Source organism: Ptychodera flava, chromosome 14, assembly GCF_041260155.1.
Source record: "Ptychodera flava strain L36383 chromosome 14, AS_Pfla_20210202, whole genome shotgun sequence".
NCBI lineage: Eukaryota > Metazoa > Hemichordata > Enteropneusta > Ptychoderidae > Ptychodera > Ptychodera flava.
This window is the reverse complement of record NC_091941.1, coordinates 5,686,497-5,701,826: the sequence shown is the minus strand read 5'-3', so window position 1 is coordinate 5,701,826 and position 15,330 is coordinate 5,686,497. Positions and strand designations below refer to the sequence as shown.

Genomic DNA, 15,330 nt, shown 5'->3' with positions numbered 1-15,330 from the left:
AAACAGGCCAAGAAAACACAAATTGTTACCTAGACTAAACCTTCCCCATTTCAAACCATCTCAAGCAGTAATTAGTTTTGCTGCATAATTGGAAATTCCTACTCAAAGAGAGATATCTTGTAAAATGATCTCTTCCCTTTCTGCTGTATACCAAACAACATGAAAAGCTCTTGACCTTCCTATCTTATTTCCAGAAGTTTTTGCCAAAAGGAACAACACTTTTATGGAATGGTCAAATCTTTTTCTCATAAAGGATTTATTCCAGTTACACTCAAACTAATTTCAAAAATATCATTCGTTTCTGTACATTCTTTCATCCATGTTACTTATTCATGTATACATGTATCTACTTAAAAAAATGTCTTACTATTCACTGCCAAGTTACTTTATTCACAGACTACGTACTTTAAAATGGAGCATTATTTTTTCTTTTCTGTTTATTACATTTGTGAAAGTTGCTCTGAATATTAAGTCAACATTGCAATCATCAATACATCACTTTTGTACTAAGTCTACATTTCTGTATCATTTGTCGCACAATTTGACAGTTTGTCTGGCATATTTGAAGGAAGACATCATGAGTGACACACTTCTTTCGCGTAAACTTTATGAAAAGTCAAACAAACCGTTTCTGAAAAGAGTGCACAAGATTATCAAGTCAAGTGACAGTAGTGAAAAGCATTAATTGTTTTGAAATTGAATCATGTAATCGACACTGAATCAACCTACTTTCCATAATGTTATCCTCAAGATATCATCAGTATTCATCATCTACTATTCTCTTACTAAATCCAGAATAAAAGACAGGGGTCAAAGTTTGGTACTAAAACAAATTACCTAACGTTTACTGATATTTAAAATTCAAAATGGCTGCCATCCCTGTGTTAATTCTATGAGGATATAAAACTTTCAAATTTCTGATAATAAAGAAAGTAAAATTTTTCTTCCTCCAAGAGCTTTAAGACAAGCCCCACAAGTAGTAGATCGAGCAAAAGAATTGTAAAAAAGTTTGAGAGTACATGTAACATCTGTCCACGAGGCACATTCCATCTTATAAGCTACACTGTATGCTTTCTGTTGAATAGATGAGTTTTTCAGTTTTCCTTCTAAAGTTTGCAAACTTGCAGACTCTCTTATATCCAGTCCTAGTGAGTTCTATAGCTTAGGTGCAGCAATTGAAAAGACACATCCACCATACGTGATATGTCCGTAGGTTGTTGATTTTAAAAGTTTCTTATTGGAAGAATGGGGAGAATGAGTTGGCATGTTGAACAAGGCTGGAGCAGATCACTTAAACGAAGTAGTCTAGTTGTGAATAGCTTTGAAAGTCATGCGTCAAATTTTATCCTTGATTCTCAACCAGAAATAATCATTTCAAAGCAGAATTATGAGTGGGATCTAATAAGATGGCAGTGGTAAAAAATATGCTTGGATCTTATTCCAGGGTGCCCTCCAATTTTTAACTGAGATATCAAATGATTCACTCATTTTATACAGTGCCAGCTCTTCTATTTCCCATTTGGGAGTCCAGAGTATACTGATGTCATGTCAACTAGCCTGCCAGGTGAAGTTCACTGTCATAGACGAATAAAACTCTGTCCCCCACTTTCATTATGTGTGCTAATTAGTGGCTTCCCTCCTCAGTCGCCTGTTTCCTAAATTTCCACTCTGCACTGCCCCATAGATGTATATATACGCCTGAGAAGAACAGGCCTATATACACGCGTCTATGGGGCGGGTTGGCACAGAGTGGAATTTTAGAAAACAGGCGACTGTGCTTCCCTCTAAACGAGTAAAACTGTGCCCACTTTCATTATCCCTCATCATGCACATTTGAACAAGGAATCTAAAATATCATAGTCTAAGAAAATATGATATTTATATCACAATTGTATTATAACAGTTTTGGTATTGGATGAGGTTTAGCTTTCTTTCTGGCCAGCAATACTTAATTAAATCAATGAACGTGTATGAATTACTTGGCATAGTTGTCTACACTGCAGAAAGGGAAGGCTTTCCTGTCCAAGTTGAGACGGCAGCACGGAGAAGAGAAGCGCCCTCATTGGGCAAGCCATGGCTCGTTTTCGACCTCAGATGACCGGAAGATTTCATTGTTATTTTGACGATACTTCAGTGAAGCAGTTATGTCAATATATTAAAGCGGAAAACCTGTTTTGTAAACTCCTCCAAAATCTCGAAACAAATGAATCGTGAAACTATTTAAAGTATAATTGAATAAGACTCACAAATTTCCTTATCATGACACAGCTGTGTGCGGTTTACCAAAACCGCTCCCCACAGTGACAAGGAATGGTATCAACCAACGACCCTGAAATTTGTTTATATTCGTTGGTAAGCAACGTGTACTTCGACGAAAAAATATCAATCCGCAAAAATTCACACCTTTTTCTGAAGTGTTTAGAAAACAAATGCCAACAAATTTCATTCACCTAGTTATTTTTCTTGTTTCCTTAACGGTATTTATCGAATAACATGAATCCCTTACGCAAATAATACCACCGAAAGAAAGGTACTATATTCTATCGGAGACAGACCATTTTATTTACAAAGTGTGTTGTCGCGCCGTCTGTTTGAACGATTGAACGATCTGTTTTCATTGGTATTGCGATGTGTCCAAGAAACACCACCTCTGACAACTAAACACGCATTTTATGTACGTCTACATGCCGGTATAAAGCCTTTGTACTTCAGGTCAGGCATTCCACGGTATCACGTATTTTCGTGAACCGAATTTGTGGATTTGGCTGCCACTAAACAAGAATCGCCGGCCTACACAGGTAAGTCCTCTTGAGTCCGACCCATTCACCATGTTCAACTTCAGCTTTCCTGTATTTATGTAGTAGTGTGGCATGCTCTTCGATCGATCTGATGCCTCACCCCTTAAAGGTAAATCCTGTTATATTTTCTCACAGACTGTAGGGTGTAACTGTTACGGTTGAAACCTTTGCTAATTCGCATTTCTCTGTATCATGTAAAGCTTAGCCGTATAAGACATACAATATCACAGAAATATTTGATAATGTTGTCTGGACGATTGCACATCTATCTAATCACTGAATGTCAACGAACCAATGTTTGTTGATTTAAATTAAGTCAATGAAACTGTGTTCAAACAAAGTTATCGCTAACGTGACTTTTGAAAAGAGAAATGAGGAATATGCAGCCATAATTATACCCCTTCACTGGAGCCGTCCCAGACTGATGATTTATTGGGATACACATCATACAGTACAAGACGAGCTATTATGTTTGGAGAAAAGTAATCAGTAATCAGTATTCATTTATCAACAAGCATTCCTATATTTAACATGCTCACAACATGGGTTTAATAGCTGTGGGTCCATAGCTGTGGTGTTTTCAGACGGGATTCCTGCAGTTTACTGGCTGATTTTGACTTTTAAAATTTTAACACCCACATCAAAGCTGTGGTGGAGGGTTTAAAAGTTGCAAAACACCACAGCTATGGACCCACAGTTTAATATGGGTTTGCTTCATTCTTTTCTACAGTACTATCTTGATACAAGTACTATCTTGATAGATTTTAATTACCAGAAATGTCCACTCTTCCACTAATATTACGATGTCTCTTTACAGAATAGCACAAGGTGGACATCTGCATTGCCAGGACGGTGACTGATATTATACTTATGGCCCAGACTGAGTTTCCACAATCATTTTCATCGTACAACATGTACTACGACAATCAGGATGCACCTCCATCCCGTCTGCCTAGACCAACTCCGAAGCGAGGCGGCCAGGGTGGACATAGGCCTGGCTATACTCAACCCTCCAAACTTGAAATGCTCCAGAGTGACTACCAGAAGAAACTACTGCGCGAGAAGGAGGCAAAGTTGATAGAAATGTATGAACGTCAACAGGAGATGGCAATTCGCAAAGTATCTGGGAACAGCTCTAAAAGGGGCATTGTGAGGGATTTCTTTGAAGAGCGACGGGCGATGGAAAGACAGGGAAACAGCAATGCCATGCCGTCGATGGCAGCGCATTTTAAGAACAAAAAACGGGAAAGGGACAGGGCTGTTATGCAGCAACAGGAGCAAAGAAAGACCAGTGCTGGCAGAGCAAATCGACTGGCACCATTAGATCACAGGAATAATCCAGCCAGAGGCTATGCACCAACAAATTATGCCAATAATGATCTGAGCTCGCATGAAAATGACAAAACGCCGACACCACCAATATCCCGCAAACCACGGCTTGTGAGGAACCACCGCACGAAACAGTCGCCCGTCAATTACTATGACAACACTCCACCCTACAGTGATGATGATGCACCCCCTCCAAAGAGCACCTTGAAAAATCTGCATGACAAGAAAAGGAAAGCACAGAAAGGGGACAGACAGAAGGACAAGCTGAGTGACTTTCAAAAATGGCAAATGGAACAAAACATGCAACGGCAGAAGAGACTGGAAAAACTGAAAAAGAAGCAAGACATACTGCCAGACAGTGAGGAGGAAGAGAATTTTGATGTACATCAGGAGCCACCAAGGAAGGAGCCACCAAGGAAGGAGCCACCAAGGAAGGAGCTCCCAAAATCGGAAGTTCAGACTGTTATCTATAATAAAATCAGACAGAAGGAGCTAGAGCTGCAGAAAATGATCGAGGAACAGCAACTGGAGGAAGAACAGCAGCGGGCAGAGGAGGAGAGAGAGTTAGAAGAACGCAGATGGAAACAACAACAGCGACTACGAGAAGAGCGTTTACGGCGAGCTAAACAAGAAGAAGAGCGGATGGAGAGAGAAAGGCAGGAAAGAGAGAGACAGGCAATACAAGATGATGATCCATATATAGTTGACTTTGAAGAAGAACCCAAGATTGAACCTGTCCGTCACCCAAAACCTAAACCAAAGAAGACTGTGAAGAGACCGCCACCTCCTCCACAACCACCAAAAGAGCCAGAAGAGGATGATTATTATTCCAACAGAGAGAAAGACAACTTTTATGAAACTGTTGAAGATGACTCAGAGGTCAATCTTGATCTCAGACCATGCCCTTCATGTGGCAGGAAATTCAACAGTGACAGACTAGCCAAGCATGCCAAAGTTTGCAAGCAGAATACGAACAAGAAACGCAAAGTGTTTGACACAACCAAACATAGGACTGAGGGTACTGAAATGGCACAATATGTGAGGCAAGGAAAGCATCTAGAAGAAGGCCCAAAGGTGAGTTACTATGAATAATATAGGATTATCCAATATTTTTGCCGTAAATCAATCACTAGCACTATGGCAAATAAATCTGTTGAGTATTAAACTTAATCTGTGTACTTTGACAGCTTAAAAGTTTTGACTTCCAGTCCCTCATGAAAGCTTGAATTACTCATGTCATTCAACTTAAAAATAGAATTATTTTCATGTTTTATTAAATTATTGATTTCTTTACATCTAAAACTATTCTGTTACAAAGTACGCATCTTAAAAGTACAGCTCTGTTAATCTTAGCTGTCATTCATTGGTTGTGATTTGACATAGTGTATATGACAATGGAGGGGTTAACGGTTGCCCCAAGAGATGCAACAAGCAGAATGGATCAGTTGCATAGTAGATACCTTTGACACTTAAATGCAGCATAGTCTCCTCAATCTTACCAATTTCTTGCCTCTTTTCAGACAGATCAATATAAATCTTTTGACACACCTCAACCAAAAATTTTCATTTGAGACAAGCCCAAGTTCTCACGGTTGAGTTATAAAACATGGCCAGTGGTTATTTGGTTTGTTTAAATTTTATTGACAGAACAAAGTTGATTTTTTCTCACTGTGAAATTTAGTGAGTTTCATGGTAAGATGTGGCTACATGAAACCACATTTCTTCAAATAACCATAGATTGTTAGATATGATAGATTTTCACTTGGTAAAACTGCCACATTGACATCTATTTCATCTGCAAACATTCCAATTACAGTACATTTGCTGAGAGTCATTAAAGGGCTAGCGGCTATATTTTTGGATAATTTTTCACAGTTTTTGTCTTGCATCATTTGCATGTCAATTATACATCCTTGTTTTACACCACGGAACATGTTGAAGCAACCATTACTTAGCTCTAGCATTAATAAAGTGTCTACTTTTGTAAAATACACTTATCATTTGTATTTGAATTGTAGTCTGGAAAAGAATTCACTTGTCAACATTAATGTAATTGCAGTTTTACACATGAAAAGGCTTAGTTGACATCCCTTATACCGCATATCTCAACATTTTTTTTTGGGCAGTTCAAACGAGGTTACAGCTACTGGCCCTTTCGTGCATGTGGAGTAACATGATCACCGCGCACATAGGTCCGAAACCATAAAATAATAGAATATGTATCTATATTGAAAACATAAAATTATGACAGAAAAATCACACATACATAAAGGAAACATTTTTCTCAGACAGCTTTATTCAACCTTAGACAATAGAGCTGAAGATCTGTCTATGCTTCAACCAAGTTTTACAAAGCCTGCACGGAAAGTAATTTATTTGACAATAAGTTAAGCTTGTGTACGGCTTTTTAAGAAAGTTAATAATGGGTGTCTGTCTTTTAAAGAATGAGGATTTCAATGAGTCTTGACACTTGAAGTGAATTGCATGATTTCATCAAGTGATTGAATTGAATTTCATGAAGTGATACTGCAGTGTGTGAAAAGTGCCTTTCAGCTTTCAGGATTAGCAACACTCAGAATCTCATTTGTACCATTGAGTCTCCACCGACGTCAAAACCCATCGCACATTTCAGGTCACCTGCCATAGTTTTCTTTTGTGCATCATACCAAGACCTCTATATATCAAAAAAGGCTCCCTGGTAACCCGTTCTCCAGGGGATTATGGAGTTACTTCTATGCAATGCTTTTAGTAACTATACAGTGAAAAATTTCACCATGTTTACAACAACCAAGACACTGTGCTCTCCAGTACTCAGTGTGTAACTCTGCCCAGGGTGTAGGATTACTATTGCATTGTGTTTTGAGATTTACCACATTGGAACAAAGTCCTTTGTTATTTAGTTAATAAACAAGTCACAATCGGTAGCTCAAGAAATCACAGCCAATGCAGTGATTCATATGGCTGGATCCCATTGTACTTAGTGAGAGCAGTGGTGTGAGTTGGCAATGATATTTGATAATCCTTTAAACTGGATCAGTCATTCATGTACCTATGCAATATTATGCTTCACAAGGTTTCCATATCCCTGTGTAATATTCATTATTCTGATGTTCAAACTTCATATCACTGAAGTGATGTTCTTTCTGATAATTATTATTGAATTATTGAATTGTAGTTATTGACAAGTATGAAGTAGTCTACACAACATGTGCCAAGTCAAGTGACACTGTTGCTATGGTGACCTATTGAGATAACAGCTTAATGTAGAGAGGAAATTGTCAATTGCAATGTTGAGTGAAATAACCTTCCTATTAATAATAGTAGTTCCATGCACTCAACATTCCAAGCACCTACATCATGACAGTGTAATCTCAGATATTTCAAAAGAATTAATCATTCTCGCTTTTACACAAATATTTCTTTAACTTGTAGTCTTCCTTTCAAAGATGGAAATTATGACCTCATGCATATGTTTAAAGAACTTATATTTCATATTACTTTTATTTCAATGATCTCAATTCTCTATCACAGTGTACATCACAATTTGCATACTGACGTGTATGCTTTCATATCTTTACAGCCAAAGGCTTCCAGCTGGAGAAAGAAACACGAGGACTTCCAGCAGTCAATCAAACAAGCCCGTATGTACCAGGATCACATTGCCAAAGGAGGCAAGGCATCCGATCTACCTCCACCACCGCCATCCGTCAACCCTGATTACAAGCAGTGCCCTTACTGTAAACGCCGATTCAATCCTGATGCTGCCGACAGACATATACCCAAATGCAAGGACATTAAAAACAGGCCACCTCCTCCTAAGAGGAGATAAAGAGGAGATGATCTTGATGAAAATTATACTGAACTGAAAATATGGGTGTAACTCAGTGATATAAGTTTAAAACTTTCATTGACTACTGGTAATTCTAAAGATCCAATGAGAGACAGTGTCATATAGTTCAAAATACATTCATCCAATGACAAACAAGCTTACAGTTTTAATGGTGCATTATCAGTGTGGTCATTATTTCTACAAAGCAACTCCAATTCACTTTTTGCTGCCGAGCATAACTGTTATAGATGGTCTTGCTTGCCAGATCAAAGAGGGTCAGGTTATCACTATGACATAAAAATGCAACTGTACACAAATACCATTTGCAAATAAAGCCTCAAGTTCTCCAGTAATTTGAAATTTTGCAGCAAAAGACTCAGATCCGATGAGCATTTTGCAAAGACCTTGCAAGTTGTTGTCACACAGATTCTATCTCTGATGTGAACAACCAAGCAAACTCCAATCAAATGCAGTCACATTCCTTTGTTGTCATTTGAAGTGACATGGTGATAGACTCCCCTATGTAACTGTTTTACGGAAAAAAACAGTTTAGAAATTATTCAAAAATGCCTCCCAGAACATGAGAACTGTATAAATGTTATGCAACAGTACAAATGACATCATCATCTACATTGCAGTGAACTCAATATCCAGAAGCATTCTCAAATTAAATGCAGTTTTATTTTCTTTTGATTTCTTACAAACAATTTCACATCACAGAGGCTATTTCCTCAATTTTTAGCTGTTTTTAATAAGTTTTCAAGAGTTACTAGAGCAACACCCTAAATAACAAGCAATTTACCATTCTTGCAGTATTGTGTCATGATGGTAACTCACTATTAATGCAATCCTTAAAACAGCAGTACGTTCAGATTATTTATGATTTTCACTGTTTGTTTTTTTGCGTGTCACCTGAGAAAAAAGTCATCTGTGATTTGATATTGAATGTTGCATTATATCTGGGTCAGTTTCTGTTTAGACATTTTTGACATCATCAGTATTGTAAGGATTTGATAAGGATATTTGAAGTGTGACCATCAATACTCAGGACATTTGTCTAGCCTACTTGAGGCAAGAATTCACTCATTGATTCCGTGATGAAGCATAAATCCAGAACTGGTCAGACCAGAATTCAGAATATTTAGAGTGTAGGCCAAGTTATATAGTTTTAAAACGTTCTTGGATGATGGACAGCAATCATGAACAAAGAAAAATGACTTCATGCTGAAAATATATGGTTTGCTATATTTGTGATATTAGAACAACTTGCATTATTACACAATGTATGTATTCCCTTTGATAGCCACCTTCATTATTTCCAAGATGAAAAACTCAGAAGAAGGGGTTTTTCCCTCACGTATGGTAAAGTTTGACCAGGCTGTGTACAAATATAACCACAATAGGCAGTAAATTTTGATCATTTGCATAATTATATGTTTTTCAGATACAGAGAATGCTAAGGTTGACCTGTCTGGTTAGTTTGTCAAAGTTGTGGTTATCTGTGTTAATTGTCAAAGAAAAGATAACTGTATCCGTCCACTCAAGAAATGTTTCTTGTAGCTGTTCATGAAAAAACGAGGCTATGTAGGTAAATAAAGGCAGTGTTCTTGGACTGTCATCGCTCATTAAAATATGAATATTAATTGACTTGAAATGCAACGTTGATTTTGTGGCTGTTTACTCATCAACAATAAGTAAATCAATAAATATAAACAGTTTACCTTGATTTGGTTGTCATCCTGTGAAGTGTATGGACTAATTTTGGTGAGAAGTACAAGCTAATCGCAAGGTACATTACCTACCCCATGACAATGCTGATAACCTCATGCGAACTCTTACTGAGTTAATAGCTAGAGTGACTCTCTTTGGTGTTGGCTCCTATGATGCAATGCAGACCTGTATATATTGTTGAATACTAGTACCAAAGAAAATTATTAACTTCCGGAACAATAAGTGACATTTTGTTTTAATCATATCAACATTTCAAACTGATGCCACTACCAAATGCTATTACATTTTAATGCGGACTGTGTTATCAGTTTTCTATGAAGAAAGGACAGTATTAAACAGTTTTTTTTCTTATTTTGTACCCTTTCGAAGGTCCATTAAATCGTTGCCATTACGAAATATAGAAAGAATTTGTTGTAAAAACAAAAGAGTTCCTTTTAAATTTCACGTTCTGAAATGTTAATGACACCATGTTGGTCTACAAGGAAATTGCTGCAGGCTACCCGCTCTCATGAAGTATTTGTAACTTTTAACCTTTTTTTATGTTCGAAATTACATATTATTCTCTTACATCCATCGTGAAATGTTGTCCAGTAAAGGAATAAGCCAAATTTGTGCTCCTGTAGTGACATACAAACGCTAAATATTGCCCGATCGAGTTGGATTGCCGCGCGGGTTTGTTGACAACTTGTAGGCTGTGCACGTGATCGAGAACGCCGATTCTGATGACATCATCGAGCCTGCAACATTCCTGGGGCCTTGCCATGCCACGCCACACTGCCTGGGTAATCGCCCATGGTCGCCGGCTGAATGACCTGCGAATGGTTTTATTTTGTTCTTCTCCGTTCAAATACGTACTGCTACTGTGTTTCAGAGGATACAGAACTTTGACAGAGGAGGCTAACATTCTATTCTGGTACCGTGTGCGTTATATACGGATTATTCAAACTGCAGTCGGCAGTGCACCGATGCGCACCCTGCAGTTGGTCACTCAGAACTCCGGGTACCGATAAAATCAAGACGACACTATATACACTTGGCTCACTTCTGTAGGCAAATAGCTATCAAAATTGAGTAACTTGAAGTAATAAATTTCAGCTGATTGTCGCTTTAGCGGCAAGGTGATTGCGAAATCGAAGCAACATAGTTTGGCAATGTATGGTAGGCTGTTGAATGCAGTGAACGCGATGGCCTTTGGCAGCAAGTAAGGGAACCGTCAGTATTTACGACCTGGGGGTCATTCAAAATTGAAAGTTATAAGGGGGTGCTCAAAATGGTTTTTCTTTGTCTTACTCTGTCCTCAATGACATAATGATTAGATGATTATACCGGTATATATATTACTCTGATACATATTAAATAAAAAGAAAATAAATACTCTAACAGTACAAATAAATATCAAGTAGATGAAGCAAGGCAAAAAAACTACAAGTAGCTGCTACTAATAGCAATACTTATTATGAAAGAGAAGATATTGACGATGAGAATGATATCGTTGTTCATGTACGCAATGGCACCAGCGACATTAAAGATGAGGATCAACAGTGGTGATGATGATGTCACACAGTAGTTTTCTGCAGTCGTTACCAGGGTTGGAAGGAGAGGCTGGGTCATTGAGAAATGTTCTCGACAGATATCACTATAAGTGCACAGGATCTAGGACAAAACTGAACTGTTGTGAATTCATCCTTTATATTATCATAGAAATGTACTATGTTTTATTTGACTTGAGTTCAACAATCATTTGGACATTTAACCATACCATAGTGACATGCTACCCATCCAAATTTAACAATACTATATGGTCGGAGACTGCTTATTTAATAGGTGAGCTTTTATATCTACATATTGTTACATGGGCTCAGGTAAGCCAAACTTTCTGTTAGAGAGGGGGTTACTCAAAGTCATCATGGTTGGCTGGGGTGTGACTCAAATTTCGGAGTTTCTAATGTAACTTCTCTGACCCCCAAGATCGTAAATAATGACGGCTCCCAAACAGCTGTGCACGCCCGAGTCAGAACGATCGGGACCAGTACACGCACTGCCGTATCTCAGCGAAAATTTAGAAAAAAGCAATGGAGCTACTGCTAAGAAATTTACAGACTCTTGGCTCTTGATGCATCAGTTACTGAGCTTTTTATACTGGTTAAAAAGGCATTCTGAATACAGCGGTAAATTTCCTCCCAAACGAGAAAGGATAACACGCGGGCATTCTGCAATGGACGCTGTCAACTTTACCTTGCTGCAGGCCCATACCAATCTCGGCCCGGCCCCGCTGCACTTGTACAGTCTACTACCTCCATGTAGTACAGCCTTACAGGACTAGTAGCCGGCCAAACACACAAAAAACAACGTCGCAGTGTAAAATCCGTAGGTCAGAACCGTTGATCATAAATTTTCAGAACCAGTGATGTTTAAAAGTTTTGTATTGATCACTTCATTTAGGTTTATGTGAATGACTTTCTCATCGAGCTGCGTCTATAATTGTCCCGGGCATTGTCCATGCGAATTTGGGGCCTGCCTCAGCTCCCTCCGATCGTCTGTAGACTACAGCCAAACTCACAGTCCTGAGCAAATTGTACAGTTGTGAAAGTCAGATATATGTATCATGAATTTATACAAAACTATATAAACAACAGAATCAAACCAAGAGGTTAGTTTGCTGTCGGGCCGGTGCGCAGGGGACGACTTTGAAGTGAGGCCGGGATCTCTCTTGTGTTCGAACTTCTAAGCTTACAATGCCTGGAGCTCAATCGCATCGCAGCTAGCCGATACTTGTTGTACTACTGTAGTCCTTGTGAGGATTAGATACCCGTTACGTTCGATATTATTTTAAAATATTTTTAAATTTAATAAGTAAGACTGTGTACTGCATTCAAGATATAATTTTTCCTTTCTGAGCGTTTTCAATTACGCCGTACGGCAACGATATGCGAAGTTGATAGGCTGTGTTGCCTGCAGAGTAGCCTGGCCGTATACACAAAACTTCGTTTGAGTAGACGGAGCAGAATCAGTCCCGTCATTTATTTTCAACGAAGTTTTTATTATACTCCATTATGGAAGAAACGACTAGTTCAATGATTACAATGGTGAAGTGTTGAATTTTTATTCATATATGTTTTTCTCTCTCAATTCATTCAGCAAACTTGATCTCCGTACCATCGGTCACAACGTGCAGTGCCTTGCATGAAGCTTACAATCGACTGCCTCCGTCGTTAGTTTAGCTGTTCAAGACGTTTGTTTGCACGGCTCACTATAGTCGGAACAATCTGTAAACACTTACATATTTATATCTTTCCGGTATTTCACCCAACTTTCGCGCGTTTTTAGCTGAGTCTCCAGTTTCGATGGACCAGACCTTTTCGAAGAGCGTATGGTTTCTACGGACGCCACAGTAAAACTTGCGTAGATGTGGTTGAGCATGCGCGGTGGTGTGATTACGTTTCGTTTCGTGTGTCAACAAAGCTGACTTCTGGTCCGGACAAGAAGTCATTTTCACTCCTTTTACTGTTAATCGTGAGGCGGGCTGGGCATGCAAACCATGCGATTCAGTATTAATTATGGTCTACTTTCACATATTGAGGATGTCATTTTAATCAAAAATATGAAAAAAATTGTTAAAAGTTACAAATACTGGGGCTTTAATAGTTCCCCCACGCTTGCAGAAAACGTGTGTAAAGTCTGTGAAGTGTCAGCTGATGAATGTGTCCTGGCAACACACGACAGTGGTCTATAGCCTGGAAACTGACAACTTCTGTTTGACCAACCATGGTTGCTAGGAAAGACAAGACTTGCCCCCATAGCCCCAGTCGCTTGGCTTTTATTGGCAGCTGGGTTACTGGCTGGCCAAGGAGTTGATCCCACGATCTACGCAACAGCCTATCACTTAGCGCGACTGTCTACTGATTGTTCAGTCTTTCAATATATTATGTTTTGATACCTATATGCCCACAGATTTGGAGCAAGTCTAGAGAAAGACCAACAAACACTTCTGGCAACAGAGGTTTGACTAAGCATGGACAGATAACAACGGACTAATTGGTCTATTGCAGCGCTGATCAGGCGGATCTGGACAGAATGCGGCACGGCTGCACACATATTTGCTTAGTGAACCACGGTCCCTCCACGGTCCCTCTTTTGTGGAGGGACCGTGAGTGAACAAATTGGTTTTAACACGAAGAAAATTGATTTTACAAAAAGAATTTTTTTTTCACAAAAAGAAAATGGTTTTTACGAAAAGAATTTTTTTTCAAGAATATTGTAAGTAATGCAGTTCTGCTGGCCTTCGTATGAAGTTCGATCGTTTTATTTTGGTTTGGCAAACTGATATGAGTCTTTGGAACTTCATACCTGAAACACGAACAACACATACCAACAACACATACCAAAAAATCCGAGTTCATCGACACGGAGAGGGCACACAAGGTCATTTCGTTGCCATACAGAATTCATTGTTATATACGTCGTCTGCCATTTCATCACCTTGAAATTGAATGAAATCGTCAAGCTACGAAAAAACCTATCTCAAATATGCAATTACACAGGTACTTGGCACAAATTGATCTCCTTATCTACGTCATAGCAGTCTTCTTGGAGAATGCAGTATGCGTTCACGAGAAAATTTCATTCTATTTCCATTCTCTGTATCCTGTTTATCTTCTAGCGTCCGAACAAAGGTGGCCGTTGTTTGCTTCATCAGACCAAACCATTAAAGTGACATGACCAATCAAAAGGTGTGAAGCTTATTATTTAGGGCCATCGTCAAGTACTCCACACATTCCGACCCTCGTTTTATTACTATTATTATTTTTTTGTTTGCTTTTGTTGACATATTTGCAAGACGTCAAATACAACGGTCGCTTCAAGTTTATCCAATGGGTTCACAGAATCAAGGACACGAACGGAGTATATCGTGTTTTAGTAGTCCAAATAAAAAGCAGAGAGGAGAAGAGTTAAAAATCGCGTCATTGCATAAGGTGGTCCTGGCTCTGGATGAGCCCTAAGTATTAATTATTTCTCAAAAAGCCCATCCGATTTTGAATGCAATTTAAGACAATAATATGTTATTCAATCACACTATAGTTTTTAAACTCGTTAGATGGGATAGTAGATCGTGTACACGGCCGGGTATACGTTTCAGGTTGAAGGGGTACATTTTTTTCAAATGTAGTCACATTATTGTCGATCAGAAAAGTTTACTATTCTTTCAGCCTGTTTCCAACTTTTAAAACGGTATTCAAAAGCTTACTTTCGTGGAACACGGGGAAGTAGTAAGTTTACACATTACACGTTGCATCTAATCCTTATGCCCCTATAATATTTGCAACGACATGGCTTACTCAGGCTGGTTTGCTAATCGATATCATTCGCTGTGCTTTCAACTCTGTGAATGGGAGTGCAACAACGACTACAACTACTGTTCCATCGATCAAATATGCCTTCTCATTCTTCCCGCAATCGGTTATTTGGACTTCGGGGGAGGTCTTACTAATGTTGAATCCACGTATCGTGGTCCGTGAACAAAGCTCCTCTGCAGATCGATCAATCACGAAGAATACTTTGGTCGACAATTTGTAGATACAGGGGCAGGCAGGGGATTTTCCCGGACAATCGTCAACTTCGATGTGCCATAGCAATGTTAAAAAG

The 15,330-nt window shown here is 38.7% G+C and overlaps 1 protein-coding gene across 1 annotated transcript; it reads left to right on the top strand.

Annotated features, from left to right (window-relative positions):
• The first annotated feature begins 2,573 nt into the window (after nucleotides 1-2,573).
• Nucleotides 2,574-9,682, top strand: LOC139149068 (zinc finger C2HC domain-containing protein 1C-like). Its single transcript, XM_070720592.1, has 3 exons — nucleotides 2,574-2,798; nucleotides 3,616-5,201; nucleotides 7,708-9,682. Exons 2-3 carry the CDS (start codon nucleotides 3,669-3,671, stop codon nucleotides 7,954-7,956), a joined length of 1,782 nt encoding a protein of 593 aa, XP_070576693.1. The 5' UTR covers nucleotides 2,574-2,798; nucleotides 3,616-3,668; the 3' UTR covers nucleotides 7,957-9,682.
• The last annotated feature ends 5,648 nt before the right edge of the window (nucleotides 9,683-15,330 follow it).